Source organism: Symsagittifera roscoffensis, chromosome 3 (genome assembly GCF_963678635.1).
Source record: "Symsagittifera roscoffensis chromosome 3, txSymRosc1.1, whole genome shotgun sequence".
NCBI classification, from domain to species: Eukaryota; Metazoa; Xenacoelomorpha; order Acoela; family Convolutidae; genus Symsagittifera; species Symsagittifera roscoffensis.
Genome location: NC_087064.1, coordinates 55098887 through 55124998, shown reverse-complemented (window position 1 = coordinate 55124998; position 26112 = coordinate 55098887). Strand labels below are relative to the sequence as shown.

Sequence of the window (26112 nt, the reverse complement as noted above, 5' to 3'; positions counted from 1 at the left end):
CTAATTTTTGCTTCTGATTGTGATTTTAACTACTTATCATTTTATGCGTGCAGTGTGGATCTTTATAACAATAAAAGATGAAAATAAAAGAGAGCTTTAAAAGAAATTATGATTCATCGCAAAATAATATTTAATCATAATATAAAAACTAATTGTTTCCAGCCTATGTTACGATTAAAGTTGCAGAGTTCTTATTTTCTCGTTTTCAAAAGTACAGATTGGAAGAACGCCATTAGGCTGCAAGAGACTGTTTTCGGGCGCGTCAAGCCATTTAGTTATTTGTTGAACAAAAAGAGCGAAGAACGGTTGAAATGTCATCAAGTTTTACTCATATGATGAAAACTAATCCAAACATAGGCGCTGTATTCGTTCTTCGGAGGGATGGAAGTATCCTTTTTTTGATTGTAGCTGCTCTTGTTCAAAGTTGGTCATATTCGGGAGAATGCACATTTGAGACGCCCTTCCGGGCCTTGAAACTCGATCAAAAATTCACGCTTGACTTCGGACCAGGAACTGGAGATCAATTTGTGAAAAAAATGGATTCTCACAAGTTTTCTGACACATTCTATATCCCAGTGTTTAAACTTGGACTCTTTGATGTTAACCAAATTCAGTTTGAGCACCAAGGACAACTTAAGCTGACCAACGACTACGGCGATGAACAGTGGATTTATCTCATTAACAATGGCGTGACTACCATCGATCTATTAATGGACAGATTGTGTCTAAGCTTCACACACTACTATAACACCGACCCTGCTGGGGGAAAGCACTACGACACCGAAAGACTATGTGAGTTTTGGTTCTACAGTTCCTGCGATACGTCGACCACATTTCGACCCTCAATTGAGGATGAAATTGGTAATTACGACACTCTAGCATGCGCAATCTGGTGGTACCAGCAGACCTTCAAAAAGTACCAAATTGACCTCTACATCGACGAAGAAATCACCAAGAAGCTCTTAGGAGAAGACACTCGCTATCCAAACCTGGCTCACAGCCTCTTTTTCCGAAATCTGACTCGAGCAGCTGACCTGGATCTAGTCAATGCACGTCTCGGAGGAAAGTTCAAGGCCGAGTCTGGTTTCGTCGCCACGTATTACAAAGTTCCAAACAACAAGTACGCCTATTACAAGCAGTACAATAGCATCCAGTTCATTCTGGCGTGCCACGGAACCCTGGACGGAGACGCAGAAACTGAACAATGCTTTGCAATTGTCCAGTACAGTGAAAGATCAGTGGAGAGCTCATTCTTCTTTTTTAGGATCGATGACGGCAAGTTTTGACTTTATTTTTAACCCAAGCTGTTCGGTTCATTTAATTTTTGGAAACATAATCTGGCGCTTAACATAGAAACATTAAAGTTGATTCTCGGGGTATTCAGTCTTGAATTGAACAAAGAGTAAAGACTGTAAAAACTTTTTGAGCGTCAATACGAGGTTAATTATTTGTTTTGAGGTAGTAAGCGGACTTCGCAACAAGCAGCAACCCACAAACGAATAATTGTATGTGTGTAATGGATTATGACATTGCATTATGCGAGTTTTGTAAGCGGAATCCGCATTTTACAACAGCTTTTTGTTTGTGGAACCTACATAGTAAAAACAGATTTTCATACCCGCTCGCAGTGACATAATGGACAAAAATCGATCATATAGATAAAAAACTACAGATTAGCGTAAAAATGTGATCAATTTTTTATACAACTATTTTGGGAACGATCATCGATTCTGTACGCACATAGAATTGAGTTTTTTCTAACAAAAACAATTGGATTTTAGTGCCAAAATAATCAATTTATCTTCTGTAAAAACTGTATATATTCTGTAGCTCATCTGTATTTAGTCAGTATATTCCCTTTGCAATACAACATGTACTTGATCTTAAGATAATTTTTATATAATCTGTATATAATCGTTAGATAGTCTGTATATATTATGTATACAATATTAACAAAAATAATATAAAGTCTATAGGATTGACCACACTTCAATTTTGACATCATAAAACCTAAATTAATTTTTTTTGCTTAAGTCTTAGCAAAAATTTATCACTAAAAAGTATAATGTTAGAGTGAGCTCAACTCACTTGAGGAGAAATTTTTGCCGCTAACTACAGGTTTCAACAAATCCCTCTGAGATTTGGCGATTTAAGGGTTCCCGCGCTTTAAAAAAAATTATTTTGCGCGAAACTTTTTAAAGGCCATTTAAGAAATCATTCGTTCCAACGCATTTTTGTGAAGTAAACATCAACAAGAAATTAGAAAAGTTACTTACTTTTAACTTAAGAAGAAATAGTTTTTGCGGCTAGATATTTCGACAGAAATGGTTTTAATAATTTTTTTTCAGATCAATATCAGCACAAAAACTTAGCTGAAAAGCTTACATTATACTGTTAATTCAATCTACTCATTTTATATGACGGGTGAATATGTTGAAAAAAATGTATATACTATGTATTTATTCTGTATAAAATCTGTACATATTATGTTTAGAATCTGTAGATAATCTGTTTAAAGAAAGTCGATAATCTGTATATAGTATGTAGAGAACCTGTATAAAATCTGTATGCAATCTTTATGTAGTATACATAAATTTAGTACGGAAAAAAAGTTTAGAGTCTTTTGGTAACGACTATATCTCAAAAATAAACAGTATAAAACTTTTGCACTAAAAATCAAATTTTAAAACTATTTAATCTATGTTTTACTATAACAAACTATAACAGCTCTAAAGTTTGTATACTTTTTGTAGATAATTGACTTAATTTAATTCTGTTTAGTTAATTCTGTTAAAAAGGTTGCTAATTCTTGTTAAAAAACTAGCATTTAGATCAAAAACGACCTTGATCAATTACAAAAAAATAATTGTCAGCAAATGTCAATTAGTTCGTTGAAAATCGCTATACCAGTACTGAGGAGAAATTTGCCATCAAAAGATAAAATACTTGTCACGATCAGCAATAAGGATAAATATCGAAATCAGCGATTTGGATAAACGTTACCATCAACATTTAAGATTGAAAACATCATATCAGCATTTACAAAAAAAAGTCACCTCGGCAAAAAATGTATAATTTATAGGAGATTATCTGACAGAACTATATCAATTACTGACTATCTCTTGTATGTTAAATGCTGAAATAACCATTAATCTCAAATAGTAAAATGACAAAGAATCTCCAATGCTGAAATAGCAATTCATCTCAAATACTGCAATGGCACTTTATACACGGATTGAGGTGTTCGACTTATGTTTCGACCGAACTCGGTCGAACCCATAAATGTTGTTCGACACAAAATCGATAGTCGAAAACTCGCATATTGTTTAAACACTAATTCGAAACTTAGTCGAACTCGGGTATCAAATACTGTAAGACATTCGTTATCTAAATAGCTTAATTTGCTAATTTATGTGCATTAGTAGCTTTAACTATAAATTGAACGTTTAAAATAAGTTAAACTGAATTTGGCAGAAATATTCATGGGCGATGGACCTAAAGGGAGAAAATAAAAATGAGTCAATCAGATTTCAGTATTCCAAAAACTTGAAAGAAAGCATAAAAATCTCAAAGAAAGTAATTATTTCCATCGACTTATTATTAACATTGGCCGAACGTAAGAACGGCAGGAGTACGCAAAATTTTCAAATTTTCATCCCTGGCGAATTGAAACGAGTTTTTTAATTCATAGGTTTTGTTATAGAAGAAGCAAAAAATTGTTTCAATTAATTCATTTTAAATGTGATGCTTTTTGTTTACGAGTCTTTGCCCCTGATTCTTTTGCCCAAACGGTCGATAGCACATGAAAACTGCCCCCCGCCCCAGTTATTTGATTAGCAATTCTTTGAAACTAATCTTTGGACTTCACAGAAATCAATTAAGTTCTTGGTTCTAAACTGTGCACCTGATTTTTCTCGTTTTAATGCAGAAATGTTTTCACTTGAAACTGTTTTAAGTATCTCTCAAGTAAAAACGCAAAAATTGCTCATAAATAATTGTAATTTAGTAGAAAATGCGGTATCCGAAAAAAATGCTATATTCAATTGTTGCGGATTCCGAGACACAACAAAAAAATTTTCGTCCTATTTTACGTTACATACCTGTTTGTCGATTCCCCAAAAATTGAGCGCAACAAGCACTAAGCCTGAAGCACCAATTGTTATACATTATAACAGCGTAACTATCCTGTGTAGTAATCGAGAATAACCATTCCAAGATTCCCAGACTCACATAACGGGAATTTTGTTACGTAACTACTTTTTATATTTGTTATAAAAATGTAATTTTTTTGTTTCTTATCACGTTATGGATCCTAAAAGAGTGTGACATCTTTTTAAGATCCCTTTCAATCTCCAGTAAAAATCTATAAAAGTTTTTAAAACTTGACTGAACTTGGAAACAAAATTGATCTGAAACGTCCCGTTTTTAGACCAAGAAGATTGATAAGTTCTACTTTTTCGATTGAATTTACTTCAGAGAATGAATATTAGAAAATGTTGTTCTACTTGACGAGCAACCTGTCATTTTAATGTTATCCTTCAAAGGAAAATATAAGTTGTAAAAGTATTGAAACAATTTTGTCTATTGATTTGATTGGGTCGACGAAGTAACAAATAACTAAATTGGGACTTCAGATGGTTTTTTCGAGCAAAGTCAAGAACTACTATTAAATGTCAGTTGCAGTCGAGTGATATACTGGGTGATATTGAAAACGGATCATCAAGATTTTTGCAATTTTTTTCCCTCAAAAAATGGTTGAAGAAGCTGTGAAATCTTACAGATTAATGTGTTTGAAGCAAATTTGATCACATTTCAGCAACTGTTTTACATTTCAATCGTTACTTAATCAAATTTCCTTGCAAATTTGAAATCAAATTATGTATGAGATCAACCAGGAAAACCCAGTTTTGATCCAGCAAAAGAAGCTTGAATGGCTTAACATCCAGTTTTATTTCATTTGTTGCCCTTAAAAAGGCAATGGTTTTTCAGAACTATGAGAGAATCAAGGTACTAAACTTTATTCCAAAAACTGAATTAGATCAACTTAGACCATTTTTTACGTTATTTTTGCCCAATATTCTTTTATCTTAACCTTAATTTCTACGCAAGTTGTCAATTTTTGATGCTGTCCATCACAGCAAGCACATGGTTTTTGCGAATTCTGAAATCATTCACTTTAAAAACACTTTTGGCATTTTGAAATATTGCTGTTGCTAGTATGTGCTCGAATTTCTTCAGTTGTCTCGTGACTGGATAAGTTGAGATATATTTTTCAATCTGAAATTCATATTTATGGATTGGTTCTGCAAAAAAAAGACTTGAACTGGGCATGGACGATTATCTACCAAAACTTTTGCGCACGGTTGTGATTTTAGAACTTTCAATAGAAGCTAAGCAAAAAATGAAATACTTGAGTTTTTGTAGGAGAATGAAGGAGGTAGGTTTTGATTTCGAATTTGTATGAAGACGCCACATTTCTGACTAAAATTTTCAAAAGCGCAGTTTTTGAATGCGATTTTAAACTGAACAACTTTCAATGACAGATAACTCTATCTGTAGCTAGGTTTCATTGCATAATTCCACTTGTTATTGTAGTAGAAACGAAAATTGTGATAGGAGCAAAAAGACAGAGTTGACTTTTTTCAGGCGCTGGGAGCAAATATGATGTCACTGGACCATTCAAAAATATGCGGAATTCTGATTCCATGGACAAAACTAGCAATGTTGGAGATCCTGGCTTCTGGATTTATGAAGTGAAGCAGGATTTGTCCAAACCAGCAATCCGAGGACCCCCTAAGGAAATTGCTACTTTCTGTGGCAATGGTGGTGAGGCTATCCCGTCAGTCATCCCCATGTATATGGGTCCAGGGAAGGGGCTTCGGCTGACGCCCTGCTTGGAAACTCTTTTTCCAATGGAGGTTTCCTTGAGACTTGTCGGAAAGTCGTTTGAAAAAATGATCAACGCCACTGTCGAAGAGGATGATTTTCGCTACATCAAAGCGGATGTACCGGAACTCTGGGGCTCAAATGAAGCAGTGTCGGTTCATGTCATTTCCAATGGCGACGACATTCAGACGCCGATTGAACTGTACTTTTCAGGAGAACAGTTCGATAGCAACAAGCTCTATATAACGGAAACTTCATCAGAAAAGAGTGAACTGCGAGTTGAGTGGCCTAAAGTGACCTTGACTGGGGAAACAGATCTCGAAATTCGAGAATACAGTTTCAGTGAGTTTTGCACTGATTTCTTTGAACATTTTGAAGCCAAATTTTTTTGTCACTTTTTTCTTCAAAAATTAAGGCCTTCTCAACGTTTCAGGGAAATTTAGAAGCTTATTTTGCTTAACAATAAATTACATAAATTAGATTTTTCAACCCCTTCTTTACATAAAGTAGAAATATGAATCCTTCCAAGCAAAAACATTAGATTAATCCCTGCACATATTGTCTTCGTCCAGGAGTTTGGGGTGAAGTGGCAAAGGCTTCCGCCTCTAGGTCGAAAGGTGGTCTGAGGTCCACCATGATACATGATTGTTGCCTGGTGGGTGAGTCAACGCTTTTCAAAACAGAAACGTAGCAATAAAGTTGCATGCAGCTCTTAAACAAAAACAGAACAGAGCTTAACAGCTGTTCTCCGTAGGATGCTGAATACCTTGTACGGATTCTTTCATACTTGGATTCATAAGTGGTCTTACTCTTATGCAGGGGCGGATTTAGGGGGGGGGGGGGGGCGGGGGGCGGACGCCCCCCCCCCCCCCCCTCAGGGATTTGACCCCCTGCCGACCCAAAGGGTCCCCCCTTTGATACTTTTTCAGAAATCCATTTTTGGCCGACTGACCCTAAAATTTTTCTAAAGGCGCCTTCGGCGCCAATATATGCTATTTTTGAGGGGCAGCGCTCCAAAAAAACGCATTTTTTTTGTCAACATTTTTCAAAAAGTGCCCAAAAACGGCTTTTTTTTTTACTGTTTTTTTTCAAAAATTTGCCTGCGGCGCAGAAAATTTTGCAAAATAGGGGCAGAACAGTGCTTTGGGAGAGCGCGAAAAATCAAAATCAATTTGGTCGACCTAAAAAAAAAAAAAGGTCGTCAAAATTTTGGAAAATTTTTTGAAAATCCGCCCCCCCTCGAGAAAATCCTAGATCCGCCCCTGCTCTTATGTAATACGAAAGCTTAAAAAACTAAATAGGTTTTCACAAACCGTACTTTGGGGCTTTGTTTTCTTGTTCACTATAGTCTTCATTAAAAATTCAAATTGACATAAAATTCTTCAAAGCTTGCATAATTTAATCCAGAATATGGCCAACTTTGCAATAATCTAACTCCCAGAACTTCGAGAAAAATGATTGGAGATAAAATATTTTTTTATACTTGAACTCAGTCGAGATCTTCAGAAGGAAAACTTTTTTGGTTAAAAACTAACTTTTGATCGCCAAAAACCGACTGAAAAAAGCCACCACAAGCATGTCTTCCGTTTACTTTAAAAATTGGAAGAAAACTATCCTTTCTATTTTACTTAGCGTTTCAGGGGATAACTTGACTATAAACAAATTTTTCATTTTCTTTCTCATTTTGTCGGTTTTTCAACCAAAAAACGTTTCAAATGGCAATAAAATAAAATATGAACATTTAGGACTTGACATAAAAGAAGTCTTGTTATTTCAGCGTTTTGTTTCAACACCCTCGCGACTTTTGACCGACCAATCAAAAAATCTGGCAAAAGTTTTTCTTGTTTTTTCATCTGAGCAGCTCAGGGTATCCTCTAGATTTAGTTTCATCAACTCAAAAAATCGGTAGGAATATAGATTGGAAACTGTTGGTAATTTAGTGTCGAACTATGATCGGATTACAACAGTTTTAAAGAGCCAGTTTTGCCCTCAAAAGTAGCCCGGGTTGACCAAAAATGCTAGTCATACAATTTCCATATATGGAAAAATGCTATTCATACACTTTCCATGCAGTTCCATACGTACAGAAAATTGCATGAAAGATCTATGATTACTATTTTTTCATATATGGAAACTGTATGACTAGCATTTTTCCATAAACCAAAAAAAAATGATTTTTTACATTTTAATTTCTCAAAATTTTTTGGTTGTATTCGTAACATAAGACAAATAACATAAACCTTGGTTACTCAAACATACTAACCAAAAGTTTGACCGTCTCGCATCAAAAAAGTTTTGGAAATAGTCTGAAATGTTTAATTCTGTCTCACGCAAATAATATAACAAAAGTATCAAACTTTTAAATTTTGGCAAACATTTTCGAAGATGATTATTTCTAAAATTTGAAATTTCAAATTACCAGACATTGATCAAGGCATACAAAAACATGCCATACAAAAAGCGAGGAGTCTTGAGCACTTTTGAAAAATGTTATCAAGAGAAAAGGAAAAAAATCCCATATTAGTACATCCAGGACTACGCGTTAAACACACAAAAAATTAAATTTTGCATGCAAATTTTTTTTCAAAAAATGTTCCTTTGAGTACAAAAATCTTTTTGCGGTTGAAAAAAAACACAAAAAAGTTTTTGGGGGCAATTTAAATTGCCCCCAAATACTTTGAAACATTTTTGTTGTCGCCATCAAAAAAATGCTAGTCATACAATTTCCATATATGGAAATTGTATGATTAGCATTTTTTTTGACAAAAAGTTTTTTTTTTATTTAGTACGATACACCAAAATTTATGCCAAAACAAGAGAAAAGTTCTTCGAAAATTCGATGACACCATTTTAGCAAAATGTTTGAAATTTGTATGACTAGTATTTTTTCATAAACTTAGTTCATGGAATAGTATGATTAGCATTTTTGGTCTATGGAGGTCAACCCGGGAGTATAGATTGGCGCCGAAAGCGCCTCTGAAAACCTTAGGGTCGGTGAGTTACTAATAGATATGTCACAATAAAGCCACAATAAATTGGACTCTTTGAGTGATTTTGGGGGAAAATCCTGATGAAGGGAACATTTTGCGGTCAAGTTTTTCTTTTTTGATTTGTTGAGCGTTTTTGATGACAAAGTTGCATTTCTACGATATGCAATAAATCACTAAGTATGTAGTAAGCAAATTTTAGCAAGTATCTTTTGCATAAGGGTCAAAAAGTGGGAAAAAACTATAAGTCAGTAGATGAACAATGGGTAAACTACAGTCGCACATACTAAATTGACAATTTGATCTAAATTGACAAATCTACAGATTAAAATAAGTACAGTGTCGATTTTTCGACAACCCAATCTAAGCATATAAAATTGGTTTTTACGAGAAAAGTGAATAGATTTTAGCACCAAAATAACAGAGTCTTCTATTCTGTAAAACCTGTTTATCATCAACAGATAATCTGCATGTTTTCAGTTTAAAATCATTATACAAAAAAAACAGTATTTAATCTGAACAAAATCTGTAGATAATCTGTACATGAATAGAACAAAATTGATTATTTAGTCTGACAAATATACAAGTTGTAACAATATCAGTTTTGACCATTCGAAACTTGAGTGAAATAATCGTTTTTTTTTCACTTAAACTTGTGAGCAGGAAAACTTGTGAGTGTTATAGTGAGCTGAAATCACTTAAGGAGAAATGGTTACCTCAAACTACAAACTTCATGGAATCCTTTTTAGATTTTTCAACTTCAGAGTTTTCGCGGTAAAAAAAGTATTTTGGTACCAAACTTCTTCAATTGACATAAAATAAGAACAACCTTTTCACTGCATTTTGGTGAAAAAAACATATCAACAAAAATAGAAAAGCGGTTTAGAACAAATAGTTTTTGCTGTAAGACATTTCCACATTTCTGATTTTAAATTTTTTTTTCAAATCAAATATCAGCTCAAAAATTCAATTGAAAAGCTTACGGTATAGCTTTGTTTCATTATCTCATATTATCTGGTGGGCAAGTATGTTTTAAAAAATCAGTATATAATATGTAGATAATCTGCATATAAATTGTATACATTTTGTGTATAGCATGATTGATATTTGATACAAAAAAAACAATTGAGTGTTTTGGTAATGGTTATGTAATGAAGATAAACTGTAAGAATTCTTGAATGTTAAATTGCATTGTTATCGATTGTGTAAACTATAAACAAGGTTTTGCTAAATAAAATTACAACATGGATCTGAAATCTGTATATATTTCTGTAGATAATCAATTTTTAGCCATTTTCTTCATTGCGGATTCTGCTGGATTCACGTTCGATACTCTTTTTTAGGTGCAACTACGGGCTACGAATACCTGTCAGACGATACTGTGACGCTGCAACCTGAAAACAGTTTTTTCAACTACGCCTTCGGAGAAAACGACGCCGTTCTTTTTCTGCTGAAAACAGAACAAGGTAAAAGTTCTGATTTTTTCTACAAAAAAAAGCCTCAGTCAAATCAGTTGGAAATAAACCACTGAACGTACCACTGAATAAACCACTGAGATTAATAATAAACCACAGAGCGTAACTCTGAATGTTCATGTAAAAGGTATGTTTTTTTTTTAGTTTTTTCCACTATTAATAATGTTGAAACTATCTATATCTGAACTTCGTCTTGACAAATATCTCATTTAATTTGCATGCTCTATTGCAAAAGCAAGTTGATTGTACTGAATAGTTGCGCATTATAATTGAAACAAAAAGTTGCGAGACTGGTTCAAACGAATATAATTATTTGTCAAAAGAAATTTATAAACCGTTGATTTTATTCAAAAATTGAAGATATCAGTAAGCTTTTAACAGAAAAATACTCGAGCTTAAGGATATTTCAGGTACTCATTATCACATTGTACCCAAAAAGCATCAAATCAGCTGCGAAGACTGGATAGCCAGAGAACTTGAGAAAGACACCTCGAACTGCAAAGCCAGACTGTCTGCAGACCTTCCTTGTCCTTCGAACTCTGCCGCGCGTGACCCTGACCTCACAGACGCTTCCTGGGCTCATGAAGAGGTTGCCAATGGTCCCAATTTGTGGTTCTATGACCCCTGTTGCAACCAGCAAGAAGCTTATGGAGCCTCAGAAAACGAACTCTGCGATGCGAATCAGTGCGCGTTCAACGAAGGAGCTGACTTTTGCATAAGGTCTGCGTTAGTTTCATGTACCGACCTTTCCGATGGTAGAATTGATTATGTCTCAAACCAGTGTTGTTACAATTTTGATGGATCTCTGATTGTCGATGTCGATGACGGCGCAGGAAGAATTAGCTACCAGAGCGCATCTCCTCAAAATCTGCATCAATTGTATATTGACGAGCTGGAATTACAACAACAATGCTGTTCGAATCAATTGTTGTGCAGAAAGTTTCTGGAAATTCGACCGACTGTCATTGGATCTTACACCGGAAGTTTGACAGTGTCTGTCAAATTTGGAGGACATTTCACTACAGTTGACGGTCTTGAGCATGCGTTCTTGGGTCTGGGGGTTTATACTTTGCTGGAAACCTTCGACAGTGTTCAAACGGAAGTCCAGATCAGCACTCGACCTTACGGTGCGGGTTCTGTGATTTCGGGATTTGCTATCATTCGCGGGGAAACTTTGGTTGAATTTTACAAACAAGTTAACGGCGAGTATCCTTACAATTTTGTTTTTATCAATAAAAAAGAAGTGTCAAGTTCTCTCAACGACATCGGCTATGTGAAGGCAACGGGGATCGAACGTCAAGGCGTGCGCTTCGAGATGCTCGGAGACTCTGATTCTCACTTCAGGGTTACAATTCCGGACTGTGGTCTCATTTTGAACGTGGTTGTCATGGGACCCTACATCAACCTTTTTGTAACTATTCCACACGAGTTCAGAGGAAATTTGAAGGGGTTGTTAGGGCGGTTTGATGGGCACTGGTTCAATGATTTTGAGCCCAGAGGTTTGCATGTTTTTCTTCTGATCACTTCAGGAAGTAGGAACGCAATATACGGGTTGGGTGTGTTATTTCCGACGGACATTTAATGCCTAAACTTCTAGGGATTCAAATTAATAACTCCTAGGGATTCAAATATGGATTTACATTAAAGCCATTTCTGCCGTTGTTCGGAATCCAAAAAAGTTCAAAAGAGTTATCATATTGTCGAAAGCTGGATGACACTAAATTCGACGGCTCAAATTCAATTCTAGCTCAGCTCTAATTCAATTGAATCAAATTCAATTCTTAATTCATTTTTACGTTGTTGTTTCGACTTTCGTAACAAGTTTCGAATATTTGTGCTCGGGTGTTTTTTTTTCTTCAGACAAATTTCGACTTTTTAATTAGCAATTTTTGACGGAGTTTTTTTAAATATCACTCAAAAAGTATTGTTGTTCGGAGCTTTAATTTGAAAACATATTTCATCTGTGATTATTTTCGTAAAGTTATGGACAATTAACGCGCGATTTATTTCGCGTTATTAACGCGTAAGCGGAGATTTAATCCGTCTTAGAAATCGTTCCAAATCGGTTGAAGGAAGCTTATTTGCCATAATTGATTTATAAGTAGTAAGGAAATCTATCACTTTGTGTTTTATATGGCGTGTGGGGTGATGCTTTTCAGAAAAAATCTCAAACTAAAAAAAAATTGTTTTTATTTTATTACTTTTTATTTTTTCATTACTGTTCGATAGACCTTAAAAGCCTTTCGGAACATTTAGAGCTTCACCCTTATACGAGCAGTTTTTTCTAAATATAAGTAAATCTCATTTTTGAAATTTCTTATCTAATTTAACTATTCCTTACTACTTTACTTAAAAAATGTCATAAAACATGAATATAAAATTTGAAAGAAATTTTTTATGAAATTTTTTGAACTTTTTACTCTACTCATTGTGGTCAGAACATTCTGTGATACTTGAACAGAAACGGCTGTCTTTGCTCTGCAACTCCGTTTCTTTTTCTCCCCACTTTCCTAATGAAAGTAACGGAATATTTGTGCTCGGTTTTTTTTTTTCTTCAGACAAACTTCGATTTTTTAGCTAGCCATTTTTGACAGATTTTGTTTTATATCATTCAAACTGTATTGTTGTCCTGAGATTAAATTGGAGACAAGACTGCTCGTATCAGGGCGAAGCCCTGAATGTTCCGACTGCGTTCTAAGGTTTTATGGAGCAGTAATAACATTAAAAAATTAAATGTAACAAAAAATAATGAAAACAATTTTTTTTCTAAAATTTGAATTTTTTTAAATGAAAATCTTCGCCCCACACGCCATATAAAGTACAAAATGATAAATTTCGCTCCTTGTAACAAATCAATTATGGCAAACAAGCTTCTTTCTACCAATTTGGATCAATTTTAAGACGGATTAACGTTCCGCTTACGCGTTATTAGCGCGAAAAATATTGCGCGTTAATTGTCCCAAATTGGCCAAAATGGCAATTTTTAAACCCCTCATAACTTTACAAAAAATGATCACAGGTAAAATATCTTTTCAAATTTGAGCTCAGGACAACAATATCTTTTGAATTATACAAAAAATTTCGTCAAAAATGGCTGGTTAAAAAGTTGAAATATGTCTGAAGAAAAAAAACCCACCCGAGCACAAATATTCCGTTACTTTCGTATCGAAAGTCGGAACAATAATATTTTACCTGTGATCACTTTTCTTCAAGTTTTCGTTAAGTTATGGGGGTTTAAAATATGCCATTTTGGCCAATTTGGGAAAATTAACGCGCGATATATTTTGCGCTATTAACGCGTAAGCGGAGATTTAATCCGTCTTAGAAATCGTTCTAAATTGGTTGAAAGAAGCTTATTTGCCATAGTTGATTTGTAGTTGAGCAAAATCTATCCTTTTGTACTTTAAATAGCGTGTGGGGTGGAAGATTTTCACAAAAAATCGCAATTTTTCTTTGAATTTTTTTTTTCATTTTATCGTATTACATTCCATTTTTTTCTATGTTATTACTGCTCCATAGACCTTAAAAGGCTGTTGGAACATTCAAGACTTCGCCCTGACACGAGCAGTCTTTTTATCTTTGCAAAACAATAATTGAAAGCTGCTTAATTAACATTTGAAACAAGAAATTGTTCTGAAAATCAAATTGCTTCAAGACTCTTAGATTTTTTTTGAGGCTGAGACTTTTTTTAATATTTTTTTTCGTAACTATGGAGCGATCAAAAAAACTTTAGTATGTCAACCTGTGCGGGTTTTCCTTCAGATACCCAAAACATAGCCAAAAAAACTGCTTTTGCTCTTGCAGTGATATCATGCCATAACAATAAACCATTCTATTAAATCATAATTTCGGCCTAGGAGTTTCGAAAATCATCTCAGTGGATTCCGATCTTTCCAAGCTGCATTGGAGCTTCGGGGAGACTTGGCTAGTGGATCACCGCCGATGGCTTTTCCGTTCCACCCTTGCAGATCAGATTAAATGGGAAAACGAGGGTGCATATATAGACACCTCAGTGTATACTGTGACCGAAGAAATGGAATCTACCTACGACAGCGTGCGTTATTTTCTTTAAAATTTTTTTGATAATGATTCATTTTTCTTTGAAACTGAAGTCAAAAACTCAATTACACACAAGTCAAACACTCAATTTCATTTTTTCTGTCTCTGAGTTCATTGCCACCTTTGATACTGTGATGGCAGTAGTCCGATATCCTGATGACCTGTTAAATATTATTTTGATATGATGCCAAAAAGGTGAAGGTCAACATGCAATGTGTTATAAAAACGACATTTTAGATTCAGTGTGCTACCAGATAGATAGGATCATATGCCATCAGTTGAGCACTCTTAAAACTTGTTGATTCGTAAGCCGTTATATTCAGTAATATGAAGTAGTTAGTATTAACTCACAAGACATCCCATGGCGCGGCAGACGAAAGGATTCGCAAACCAAGAGAATATAACGCACGGGGAAGTTTGGTATTCTGGGCGACTGCCTTAGTAGACCTACCATGGCTTATAAAAACCTGGTTTGCCCAACTCATGGAGGCAGTAACAGTAAAAAAGAAAGTGGGCCTCAAAGAATTACCTCCTCACGCAGTGATTTTAGAACCAGATCAGAATCAACTACTCTGGAAGCAGCTAGAACTTAAATAGATAAATTCACAAAGTAAACCTGTCAATAACATCAAAAAAACATATGGGGACCTGAAAACTATAAAATGCAGAGGTGCAGCAAGAATTAGTGTCAAGATTATTTTTATCTCTGGGAAAAGAAAAAAAGAAAAAAAAACGACTACTACAAAGGAACATTCAAGTGGCAGTGTTCAAACAACCATTCAAAGACCCTGCGACTTAGTAACAGCTACGTTCTAAATGACCAATGACCAAAAAAGTCACATACCAGATAAATCAGTTGTCACCAAGGCACATAAAGCAAAAAAGTCACTATAAATGTTTCATGCAAAAGTTGCATTATAGTTTCATGCATAATAGTTACAAAAGGGTAACACAGGATCATGTACGGTTAATGGAGGATGTAATAAAAATGATAGACGAAAAAATCTAGCAGTGAAAATAATAAGTTAAATTGACTTACAGATTGTGTCTGGAGTTGCTTACACTGAAAAGAATGAAAATGGAAGCGATCCAGAAACTGAACCATCCGAACTTCTAAGATCATTTCTGGGAAAAAGAAGCATTCAAAGCAATTGCGGCAATAACAAACAAAAGATTAATACAATTGCTGAGATAAAAAAAATGAAAAAAAAACTACAATGAAAAATTTCCATGAACCAGTTACAAAATTTAAACGAACATCTCTACAAAAAAGATGCGATAGAGATTATTACAAAATTAATTACGATCAGGGGCGGATCTAGGATTTTCTCGAGGGGAGGGGGCGGATTTTCAAAAAAATTTCCAATTTATTTTTAAGTCGACCATATTGATTTTTCGAGCTCTCCCAAAGCACTTTTTTGCCCCTATTTTGGCAAAATTTTTTGCCTTGCAGGCAAACTTTTGAAAAAACAGTCAAAAAGCCGTTTTTGGACACTTTTTGAAAAATGTTGACAACAAAATCGCGTTTTTTTGGCGCGCGCTCCCCCTCAAAGTTGGTATATATTGGCGCCAAAGGCGCCTTTAGAAAAATTTTAGGGTCGGTCGGCCAAAAATGAATTTCTGAAAAAGTATCAAAGGGGGACCCTTTCGGTCGGCAGGGGGTCGAATCCCTGAGGGAGGGGCGTCCGCCCCCCCCCCTAAATCCGCCCCTGATTACCATAACCTAAACAGAGACACAAGGGTAAAATTCAATGCTAGTCAAAACCGGCTTGGTGCACCATTAGAGCAACCCACACCCAGTTTCAAGCGTTAACAATCGATTTTATGACGATTTTAGTCCCAGTCTTACTAAAATTGTTTATAATCAAATAATAATTGATTATAATCTCTCTTTTTGAAATCAAATTATAATCAATTATAGCACATTTTAATCGTTGAGAATCGATTACTTATCCGTCTGTTTTTCGATACAATTATAATCGATTTCGATTATAATTCAATATTTTTATCCAAATTTCTAATTCATGAGTTTTGCACAAAAATCTATTATAATCAATTATAATCGATTACAATGCCTTTTTTTGCACATTTTGTTTTCGAAATTGCATCTAAATCGCTTATATTTTATTCTTTTTGTTGATGTTGGTTCCTGTGAAAACTGAAAAATTAGTTTATGAAAATTTCAAGTCAAGTCAAATTTTCAATTTTTTTTCATTTTTTCCCCCATAAGGTTGTTTCATGATGCACATTTTAGGTTTTTTCAACCACCTAAACATCAGAAACTGATTTAGCTTCACGATTGATTCGGAAGATTTCTTTTTTACCTACCGCGGGAACCGTTCAATTCATATGGAATGATCTCTATGAAACTTTTGTTTCGCGCTGAAACTTTGCGTTCAGATTAACGAAATAGTGACAAGACATCTCTTTTTTAGGGGTTTTGTTTTGGATTAACAGAAACTATTAACCCATAAAATATTCAAATGTTGTTTTGGTGTGACACATTTTTAGCAAAATAAGAGATTATAATCGATTACAATCGGTTTTAAGGATTTTTTGTGTGAACTGTAATCAATTATAATCTATTCTAATCTATTGGAAGATATCACGACTATAATCAACTATAAATCCTTTAAACCCGTATTTTTTGTTTTTATAATCAATTCTAGTTGTCAAAAAATCATCTTAACTATCCGTTATAAACGGTTACTTACGACTGATCTTGCATGCGGGATCTTTCTGAAATCGAGAAATGGATCCCATTCTCACTTGCTTTAAGGTTTGCGTCATACATTAACTCACGTCATATCCGAGTTTTGATTCATGAGTGTTCCTAAATTTTTTTGGGCTTGACGTACACTAACTGTTACATGATCTGATATGTCATTAGTCTCAGCTTCTAAACTTGGCATTTTGTTATAAAAGCAAACATCAAAAGCAGTTTAACTCCCTTAACCTAACTGTGCATCCTCAGAATGATTCGAAGTCAAAATCCGAAAATAACTGAAACAGTTATCCACTGTTAGATCAATTCCTTTTTAAATCACTGCATACAGATTGATTGTATCAATCATCTATCTGGGTTGACAACCATGTGAGAAAACTGTTTATCATACATTTTCATTTATGGCGACTATGGAAAAAATGCGTATCATACAATTTTCATACAAAATTTAAAAACTGTTTTACGGGTTTTTAAAGAAATATTTATGTTCTATTTGCCTCTTCTAAATCTTTTTGATCAATAAAAAAGTGGTTTTTAGTTTTTGGATATAAAAATCTTATCATACAATTTTTGATGTATGAAAACTGCATGATAAGCATTTTGCGATAGAAAAAATCAAATACTCAAAAATCATTAAGAAAGGCTTCTGGATAATTTTTAGTATGTTAAAAAGGTTATTTTTTGAAAGAAATTGTGTTAATTCTCAAAAGCATGGTTTTAATTTTGGTCGAAAAAATGCATATCGTAAAATTTTCATTTTTTTGGTATGGTCTCGCTAGAATAAGGAGCTTTGAGCTGTCTCAAATTTGCGAAGAAATGCTGGAAAATGCATTCAAGGTACATAGTTTCTAATTTTTTCTCGGTGTTCTCCATTGTTCAGAGATGGCATTCATTATGGGTGGCTCTTAGATTCAGCTGCCTCAATTTTTTTTGGAAAATTGACATGTTAGTAAATCAATTTTCAATCATGCAAGAAAAGGTTTCCAACCAGTTTCATAATTTAAAAAATTTGAAATGTCATAGAATGGGAAGAAATACCACACACACAATTTCTTAGTATGGAAAAAAGGCTTGTCACACATTTTCATAGTAGGAAAAAAAATTAATCATGCATTTTCATAGAATGGAAAAAATGCCTATCATACAATTTCATAGTATAAAAAAAATGATTATCATACAGTTTCATCGTATGAAATAATGCTTATCTTACAACTTCATAGTATGAAAAAATGCTTATCATGCAATTTCATAGTATGAAAAAACGCTTATTATACAATTTTATAGAATAAAAATGGTATTCATGCTAGCTTCTTCCAATTTTTTGTTAAAAATTGTTTTAATTAAAGCTTATTTTTTAATTCCAGACCATGTAAAAAATGCCTATCATAAAATTCCATAGTATGTAAAAAATGCTTATCATGCTATTTTCATAGTTTTTTTGGTCTATATAATAGTATGAAATAGTATGATAAGCATTTTTTATAATATGAAATAGTGTGACAAGCATTTTTTGTCAACCCGGGTATTTGCAGATTAATTCAGTTATCGCCAACACGTTTCACAAAACTGTCGTAATTCATTTTCACTGTATTATTTTCTACTTTACACTTTGAATTTTAGGATTGCGTATAACAAAAACTGTCAAAATCTGTAAAAAATCATTTATGAAGTCTGCTATTGAGCTGAAAATAGTTTTTTTTGGTTTTATATAATTTTCTACATCACCGCCTTTTTGACTTGTTTGTTGTAACCAATTCATAGTAATGAGAGTAGTTTCCTGAAAAAATCTCTTCGTTTGTGCTATTACTACTGGTTTGTCTCAAATAGTAATATAGATTTCCAAATCATCACAAATTTTATTTCGTGATGAAACTTTACGTTCAGATTAACAAAATAGTGACAAGATATCTCTTTTTTAGGGGTTTTGTTTTGGATTAACAGAAACTATTAACTCATAAAATATTCAGATGTTGTTTTGGTGTGACACATTTTTAGCAAAATAAGAGATTATAATCGATTAAAATCGGTTTTAAGGATTTTTTGTATGAACTGTAATCAATTATAATCGATTCTAATCTATTGGAATATATCACGACTATAATCAACTATAAATCCTTTAAACCCCTAATTTTGGTTTTTATAATCAATTCTAGTTGTCAAAAAGTCATCTTAACTATCCGTTATAAACGATTACTTACGCCTGAATTTGCATGCGGGATCTTTCTGAATTCGAGGATTTGATCCCATTCTCACTTGCTTTAAGGTTTGCGTCATACATTAACTTGGGTTTTTTCTTTTAATGTTTTCGTTGCTCCGAGTTTTGATTCATGAGTGATCCTAAATTTTTTAAGGTTTGGCGTACACTAACCGTTTCATGATCTGATATGTATTAGTCTCAGCTTCTAAACTTGGCATTTTGTTACAAAAGCAAACATCAAAAGCAGTTTAACTCCCTTAACCTAACTGTGCATCGTCAGATTGATTCATTGTTTTAAAGTCAAAAACCGAAAACAATTGAAACAGTTATCCACTGTTAGATCAATTCATATTTAGATCACTGCATTGAGAGTGATTGCATCTATCGTCTATCGGGGTTGACGTCCATGTGAGAAAAATGTTTGTCATACATTTTCATATATGCGACTATGGAAAAAATGCGTATCATACAGTTTTCATACAAAATTTTAAAAATGCATTAAGGGTTTTTAAAGAAATAATTATGTTCTATTTGCCTCTTCTAAATCTTTCTGGTCAATAAAAAAGTGGTTTTTAATTTTTTGATTAAAAAAATCTTATCTGACAATTTTTGATGTATGAAAAATGCATGATAAGAATTTTTTGCGATAGAATATATTAAAATACTCAAAAACCATTAAGAAAGGTTTCTGGATAATTTTTTAGTAAGTTTAGAAAGTATATTTCTTGAAAGAAGTCGTGTTGATTCAAAAAGCATGATTTCAATTTTGGTCGAAAAAATGCATATTGTAATATTTTCATTTTTTCGGTTTGGTCTCGCTAGGATAAGGAGCTCTGAGCTGTCTCAAACTTGCGGAGAAACGCTGGAAAATGCATTCAAGATACATAACCTCTGATTTTTTCTCGGTGTTCTCCATTGTTCAGAGATGGCATTGGTTATAGGTGGGTCTCAGATTCAGCTGCCTCAATTTGTTTGGAAAATTGACATGTTAGTAAATCAGTTTTCCATCATTCAAGAAAAGCTTTCCATCCAGTTTCATAATTTTAAAAGCAAATTTAAAATGTCATAGAATGGGAAGAAATGCCAAACAGACAATTTCATAGTATGGAAAAAATGCTTGTCACACATTTTCATAGTATGAAATAAATTATTATCATGCAATTTCATAGTATGGAACAAATGCCTATCAAACATTTTCATAGTATGAAAAAAATGATTATCATACAGTTTCATAGTATGAAAAAATGCTTATCTGACAATTTCATAGAATGAAAAAATGCTTATCATACAATTTCATACTATAAAAAAACGCTTATCATACAATTTTACAGAATAAAAAAGTATTCAAGCTAACTTCTTCCAATTTTTTTGATAAATTGTATTATTTAAAGCTTATTTTTTTAATTTCAGACCATGTAAAAAAATGCCCATCATAATATTTCATAGTAAGTAAAAAATGCTTATCATGTTATTTTCATAGTTTTTTTGGTCTATGAAATAGTATGAAATAGTATGATAAGCATTTTTTTATAATATGAAATAGTGTGATAAGCATTTTTTGTCAACCCGGGTATTTGGAGATTAATTCAGTTATCGCTAACACGTTTCACAAAACTGTCGTAATTCATTTTCACTGTATTATTTTCTACTGTACACTTTGAATTTTAGGATTGCGTATGATAAAAACTGTCAAATTCTGTAAAAGATCATTTATGAAGTCAGCTATTGAGCTGAAAATAGTTTTTTTTTGGTTTTATATAATTTTCTACACCACCGCCTTTTTTGACCTGTTTGTTGTAACCAATTCGTAGTAATGAGAGTACTTTCCTGAAAAAACCTCCTCGTTTGTGCTATTACTACTGGTTTGTCTCAAATAGTAAGATAGGTTTCCAAATCATCAAAACTTTGAGCAATTGATTTTTTGATTTGAAGCAGCAAACAAGTATCAATTTTCACTCTGTTTTCTTCGCATACAGAGTTGCAGTTCTTGCTCGTCAGCTTTTAGTTAGTTCTTGTTTTTGAAATTTGGTTTATTTATCTAATGTCAATGATGTCAATGTCAGAAGTGTTTAACGCTGAGAATTTGGAAAAAAATACAGTGGTTATTGTATTTCTTTTGTGTAAAACCCGCTAAAAATTTAGTAGCCGCATGTTTTTAATACAACTGCCGTTACACGTTGAAAATTGCGTTTTTTCGTTGTGCTTTTTCATCCATACTAGTACAGTGCTGATTTAAATTATCCGGACAAAACGAAAAAAACTTGAATTTTCAAACGCGTTTTTCTCAAATTGGGTTAACATTAGACAAAAAGTAAAAAGAACAAAAGTTGCTTAGAATTTCACCAGAATTAATATGGTGCCATTTTTTCTCGGAAATTCTCAACAAAAATTTTACCCCAAAAATGGGTCAATTTGGCTCTTTTCAATTAATCAAGAATTACGCGGAAACTACTTTGTTAATTGATGAGAAAATTATATCACAGGAAGCCTCTTACACAGCTTAACAAAGTTTAAGAAGGGTTAAATCTCCAAAAATTTGCGCAAATTGTTTAAAATTCATTTTTAAATCGAACTTCTGGGTTTTATATAGTAAAAATCACATTTATTGACTATCAAGTGATAATTTTTTCTCTTATACTGGTTTTTGGAGATTTAACCCTTCTTAAACTTTGTTAAGCTGTGTAAGAGGCTTCCTGTGATATAATTTTCTCATCAATTAACAAAGTAGTTTCCGCGTAATTCTTGATTAATTGAAAAGAGCCAAATTGACCCATTTTTGGGGTAAAATTTTTGTTGAGAATTTCGGAGCAAAAATGGCACCATATTAATTCTGGTGAAATTCGAAGCAACTTTTGTTCTGTTCACTTTTTGTCTAATGTTAACCCAATTTGAGAAAAACGCGTTTGAAAATTCAAGTTTTGTTCGTTTGTCCGGATAATTTAAATCAGCACTGTATATTGGCGCCAAAGGCTTCTTAAAACCATATTGAGTTTGGTTTAACAAAAACAGTTGTCGGATAAAATTACTGAAGGGCACCCTGTGGGAAGAGCGAGTGACTAAAACACCACTTCTCGCTGCCCGGAGGATTTCATCGGGCATAATCGACATAGTCAATTTTGATCTACATCAATTTTTGTCAAAAATTATCTTAGAGCCTTTTTCTATTCATGTACTTAGGCGTGCGAATCTGACGCTGCGTGTATAATGGACATGGTGCTCAGTGGAGGCAACGAGAACATACCGACTTACTACAAGGACATTCGGAGTGTCAGGGGAGCAGAGACGGGTTGTTTTACCGATTTGTACAGAAATGTGACGGCAGCAGGTGTGAAAAAATTGTCCGCTGCTTGGTTACTTGCAGTAGTGGCGCTGATTAATTTCATCACTCGCGTGATCGTATGCATCTTGCATGCTTATAAAAAACATGATAATCAATATGGATACAGTTGACCCATGACACATTCAGTGCTTAACACTGCTGGGAAAAAGGATTTAATTTTTCTATTTGGAGGAAAAAGTACAGATTGTGATTAGAAAAAGCGTTGAACACAATCTTTTAACTTCAATCGAGACATGCTCAAAATGTCTTAATTTAATCCGTCATTTGGCACGGTTTACAATTATTCTAATGCTGCATATGTATGTTTGTTATCTCATTAACAAAACATGTTTTATCACTTTTTTCAAAATATAGCAAAGTAATAATATCTGCTTACAACAAAAAAGAATATATATTTTGAATCATTGCCGTTTCCATAAATTTCATCTAGTGATTAGCTTAAGTAGTTCGCAAGCAGGGGCGGATTTAGGGGGGGGGGGCGGGTGCGGACTTCGCATACTCCCCCCCACCCCCCTCCCCCCAAGGGATTCGAACCCCTGCCGACCCAAATGGTCCCCCCTTTGTGCTATTTCGAAATATCCATTTTTGGTGATGGACCTAAAATTTTTCTAAAGGCGCCTTTGGCGTCAATATATATTAATTTTGAGGGGGAGCGCGCGCAGAAAAAACGCGACTTTTTGTTCAAAATTTTCCAAAAAGTGCCTAAAAACGCCTTTTTTGACCTGATTTTTAAAACTTTTGCCTACGGCGCAGAAAATTTTGGAGTTTTTAGTGCCTTGGGAAAGGTCGAAAAATCAGTTTGATCGACCTATAAAAACGTCGACAAAACTTTTGAAAATTTTTTGAAAATCCGAGGAGATTTATAGGTTGTCGTACTCAACCTCGTAAAACCACTCGTTACACTAATACATTGAAGCTCGTGTGAGGTGGGGGGAAAAGGAAAAAGAGCCGAAAATCCTAGATCCGCCCCTGATCGCAAGTGTTTCAAAAAAGCGTAAATATATGATGACCAGTATAGCCCTCATTGAAGACACTCGAGTTGTCCATGCTCTATTTGTTATTCCAATCACGACTGAAAACTTTTAATTTATTTATACAAATTTTCTTTATTTAAGAGTTAATTACCCATCAGCTAGAATAAAAAAACCAAGCAAGAATCACCAAGTAAGTATACAGCCCAAGCAAATTTTAAAAAAAACAATCGATGACATCCAAGTTTTTTTCGAAAATTTGATGCTCATTCAACTGATTGAAGCAGCCTGGAATCAGCTTGTCTGGCGTCAAATTTGGGACTTTTAGAGTGCTTAAAAGAATTTGTCAAAAATCAAACTCAGTTTCCGTGTCAACTTCAAGAAACATTTTTGAAGCTTGTGTAAAATTGCCGTTAAAGGAAATTGTTCAAAAAAATGGTGTTGCGTCTCAAAAGAGTTTCTTGTTAAAAAATTAGGATAACACTCGTAGATGATTAAGAGTGGCAACTTAAACTAAGACTAGATTAAGACTAAGGTTGGTTAAGATTCCTACGATAAAATGTAGGCTTTTATTTAAGACTAAATAAAAGACGGTGATGCTATCTAAAGTAAGAGATGTTAAAAAGATTGAATTAGTTTCGGTTGATTTGTTGCATATCATAAAAGATAGTGCGCAAAGTCTACCAAAAGCCGTTGCGTTTTTGGCAGGTGTATATAAATTAACAACGTAAAGGTCAACGATCAGTATAGAGGTTAAGTGATCACACAATAATATTTTTTACATTCCCCGCGAAAATTTATCTAAAAGCTATTACTTTCGCCTCGCAAGAAGAAAAAAAAAGTAATTAAGCGCTCGGGTGAATGAACAAGTGGGCTCGTCGGCCAAGATCCCCAAAAGTGGATCTGAATTGCTAGAGACATAATCTTGGTAAAGCACCGAGGGCCAAAAGAGCGTATTTCATACTAACAAAAATTCTACATACACGGTTACTAGGTCGAAGGAACGGGTGTACGGTTCGGGAAGGACCGTGCGAACAGGCCCGATGGGCCGGAAGAAGTATTCTTCAATTAATAACACAAAAGAACAAAAACAAAGCACCTTAGATCAAATAGCATGTTTTCGTCAGGTAAAATTAAATATAGGCCAGTTACTAGGGACGAGCAAGGAACTGGAATAGCACTGGGGTGAATGAGGCAGTAAGATAGGCAGGGAAATATCTCCAAAGGCAGGCCAAAATAAGAGGCAGTACTGAGACGGATAGATCTAATGGTTATCCAGTGGTAGCACCCAATGGGTGAAGAGAACTTTAACGACATTCAAGCGAGGTTATGGGGCTCAAATAAAGCTTTAAGTGTTATCAAAGTAATCTAAGTTTTTGGCGTATTATGCGAGCACTGGAAGTTTATAAGACTCTAAAGGCGATGGAATGTTAAGTAACATTCAACAATAAACAGGATACTAGAGTACTAAGAGTTTTTAAGAGTTTATGAAAGTTTATGATAGCATCTAGACTGAAACTCCTACTTCTCATTCGTTTCCCGAATTGCCGCTTTGTTAATTGTCCATCTCCTTAACTCCTCCAGCGTCATTGGCCGTCCTAGGAGTTCTATCGCCGAAATGATAGAGGAAGTGTTCAGCCAGTCTGGGTCAGGTACAGTGTGAGCAGATGTTGAAGATTAGGTTTCGGAGGGTAGGCCCGATGGGTCAAATTGAGTGGTACAGACCTCCGGACTAAATTTGACCTTCTTACGAGGAGTATGTTGGTCATCTGCTACCGAGGGCTTTGGATCACTTGGGTAGGCAGAGCTTTCTTCCCGCAAGTGAATTATCGTGGGACGCGAAGATGAGGGTGGTGTTAAGGTTGTCAGGTCTACTAAGTCGACTTGGTGGCTTTCCATTTCTACGGTAGTTGCTTCTATCGTTGTGTAAGCTGGGGCAGGACTAGGTGAATTAAATAATGGGCCGTCCTGATCTTCATTTGTTAAATCGACTACACTGGTAAACACTCTCTCGCCTAGCATCTTGGGAGGCTGTCTAGTTCGCATAGGTCTGGTGTTCTGTCGTGTAAAGATTTCTGACAATTTCTTCGAAGGTGGTGATTTCGTTGGAGATGACGCTTTCCTCTTCGCGGTACCGGACAGTTTCGGTTTTTTAGTGGAGAGGTCAGAGTATAGTTGCTTAGATTCCGCCTCCGCCATGGCGATTGGTTCTACACTAATCTCGGTAAATTCCCGTCCATGATTCTCCGGAAGAAGCGGCTTTTCTTGATTCGGTTGATTGGCCTCCTCCATAGTGTCCAAGAGAACCAACTGTGGGGTCACTTGTAGGTCCCTTTCATTATCACCAGAATCCAAGTCGATCAAGGGAATCTTATCCAACTCGACCTTCTGTTCAACATGGTCCGGTATTTCTGGCTTACGATCTGTTCGGTCGGAGATTAGGTGTTCATCCGGTTTTGTAGCTTCGAGTAA

The 26112-nt window shown here is 34.5% G+C and overlaps 1 protein-coding gene across 1 annotated transcript; it reads left to right on the top strand.

Annotated features, from left to right (window-relative positions):
* Positions 1-23115, top strand: LOC134842349 (uncharacterized). Its single transcript, XM_063858637.1, has 6 exons — positions 1-1275; positions 5647-6228; positions 10217-10339; positions 10759-11847; positions 14206-14402; positions 22507-23115. Exons 1-6 carry the CDS (start codon positions 312-314, stop codon positions 22777-22779), a joined length of 3228 nt encoding a protein of 1075 aa, XP_063714707.1. The 5' UTR covers positions 1-311; the 3' UTR covers positions 22780-23115.
* The last annotated feature ends 2997 nt before the right edge of the window (positions 23116-26112 follow it).

What these genes read in the sequence shown, in the direction of transcription:
- LOC134842349 (XM_063858637.1), top strand. Translation starts at nt 312, where the DNA reads ATGTCATCAAGTTTTACTCATATGATGAAAACTAATCCAAACATAGGC. An exon ending in CTTTTTTAGGATCGATGACG is followed by an intron (nt 1,276 to 5,646) that starts GCAAGTTTTGAC and finishes GACTTTTTTCAG; the next exon opens with GCGCTGGGAGCAAATATGAT. An exon ending in CAATGATTTTGAGCCCAGAG is followed by an intron (nt 11,848 to 14,205) that starts GTTTGCATGTTT and finishes ATTTCGGCCTAG; the next exon opens with GAGTTTCGAAAATCATCTCA.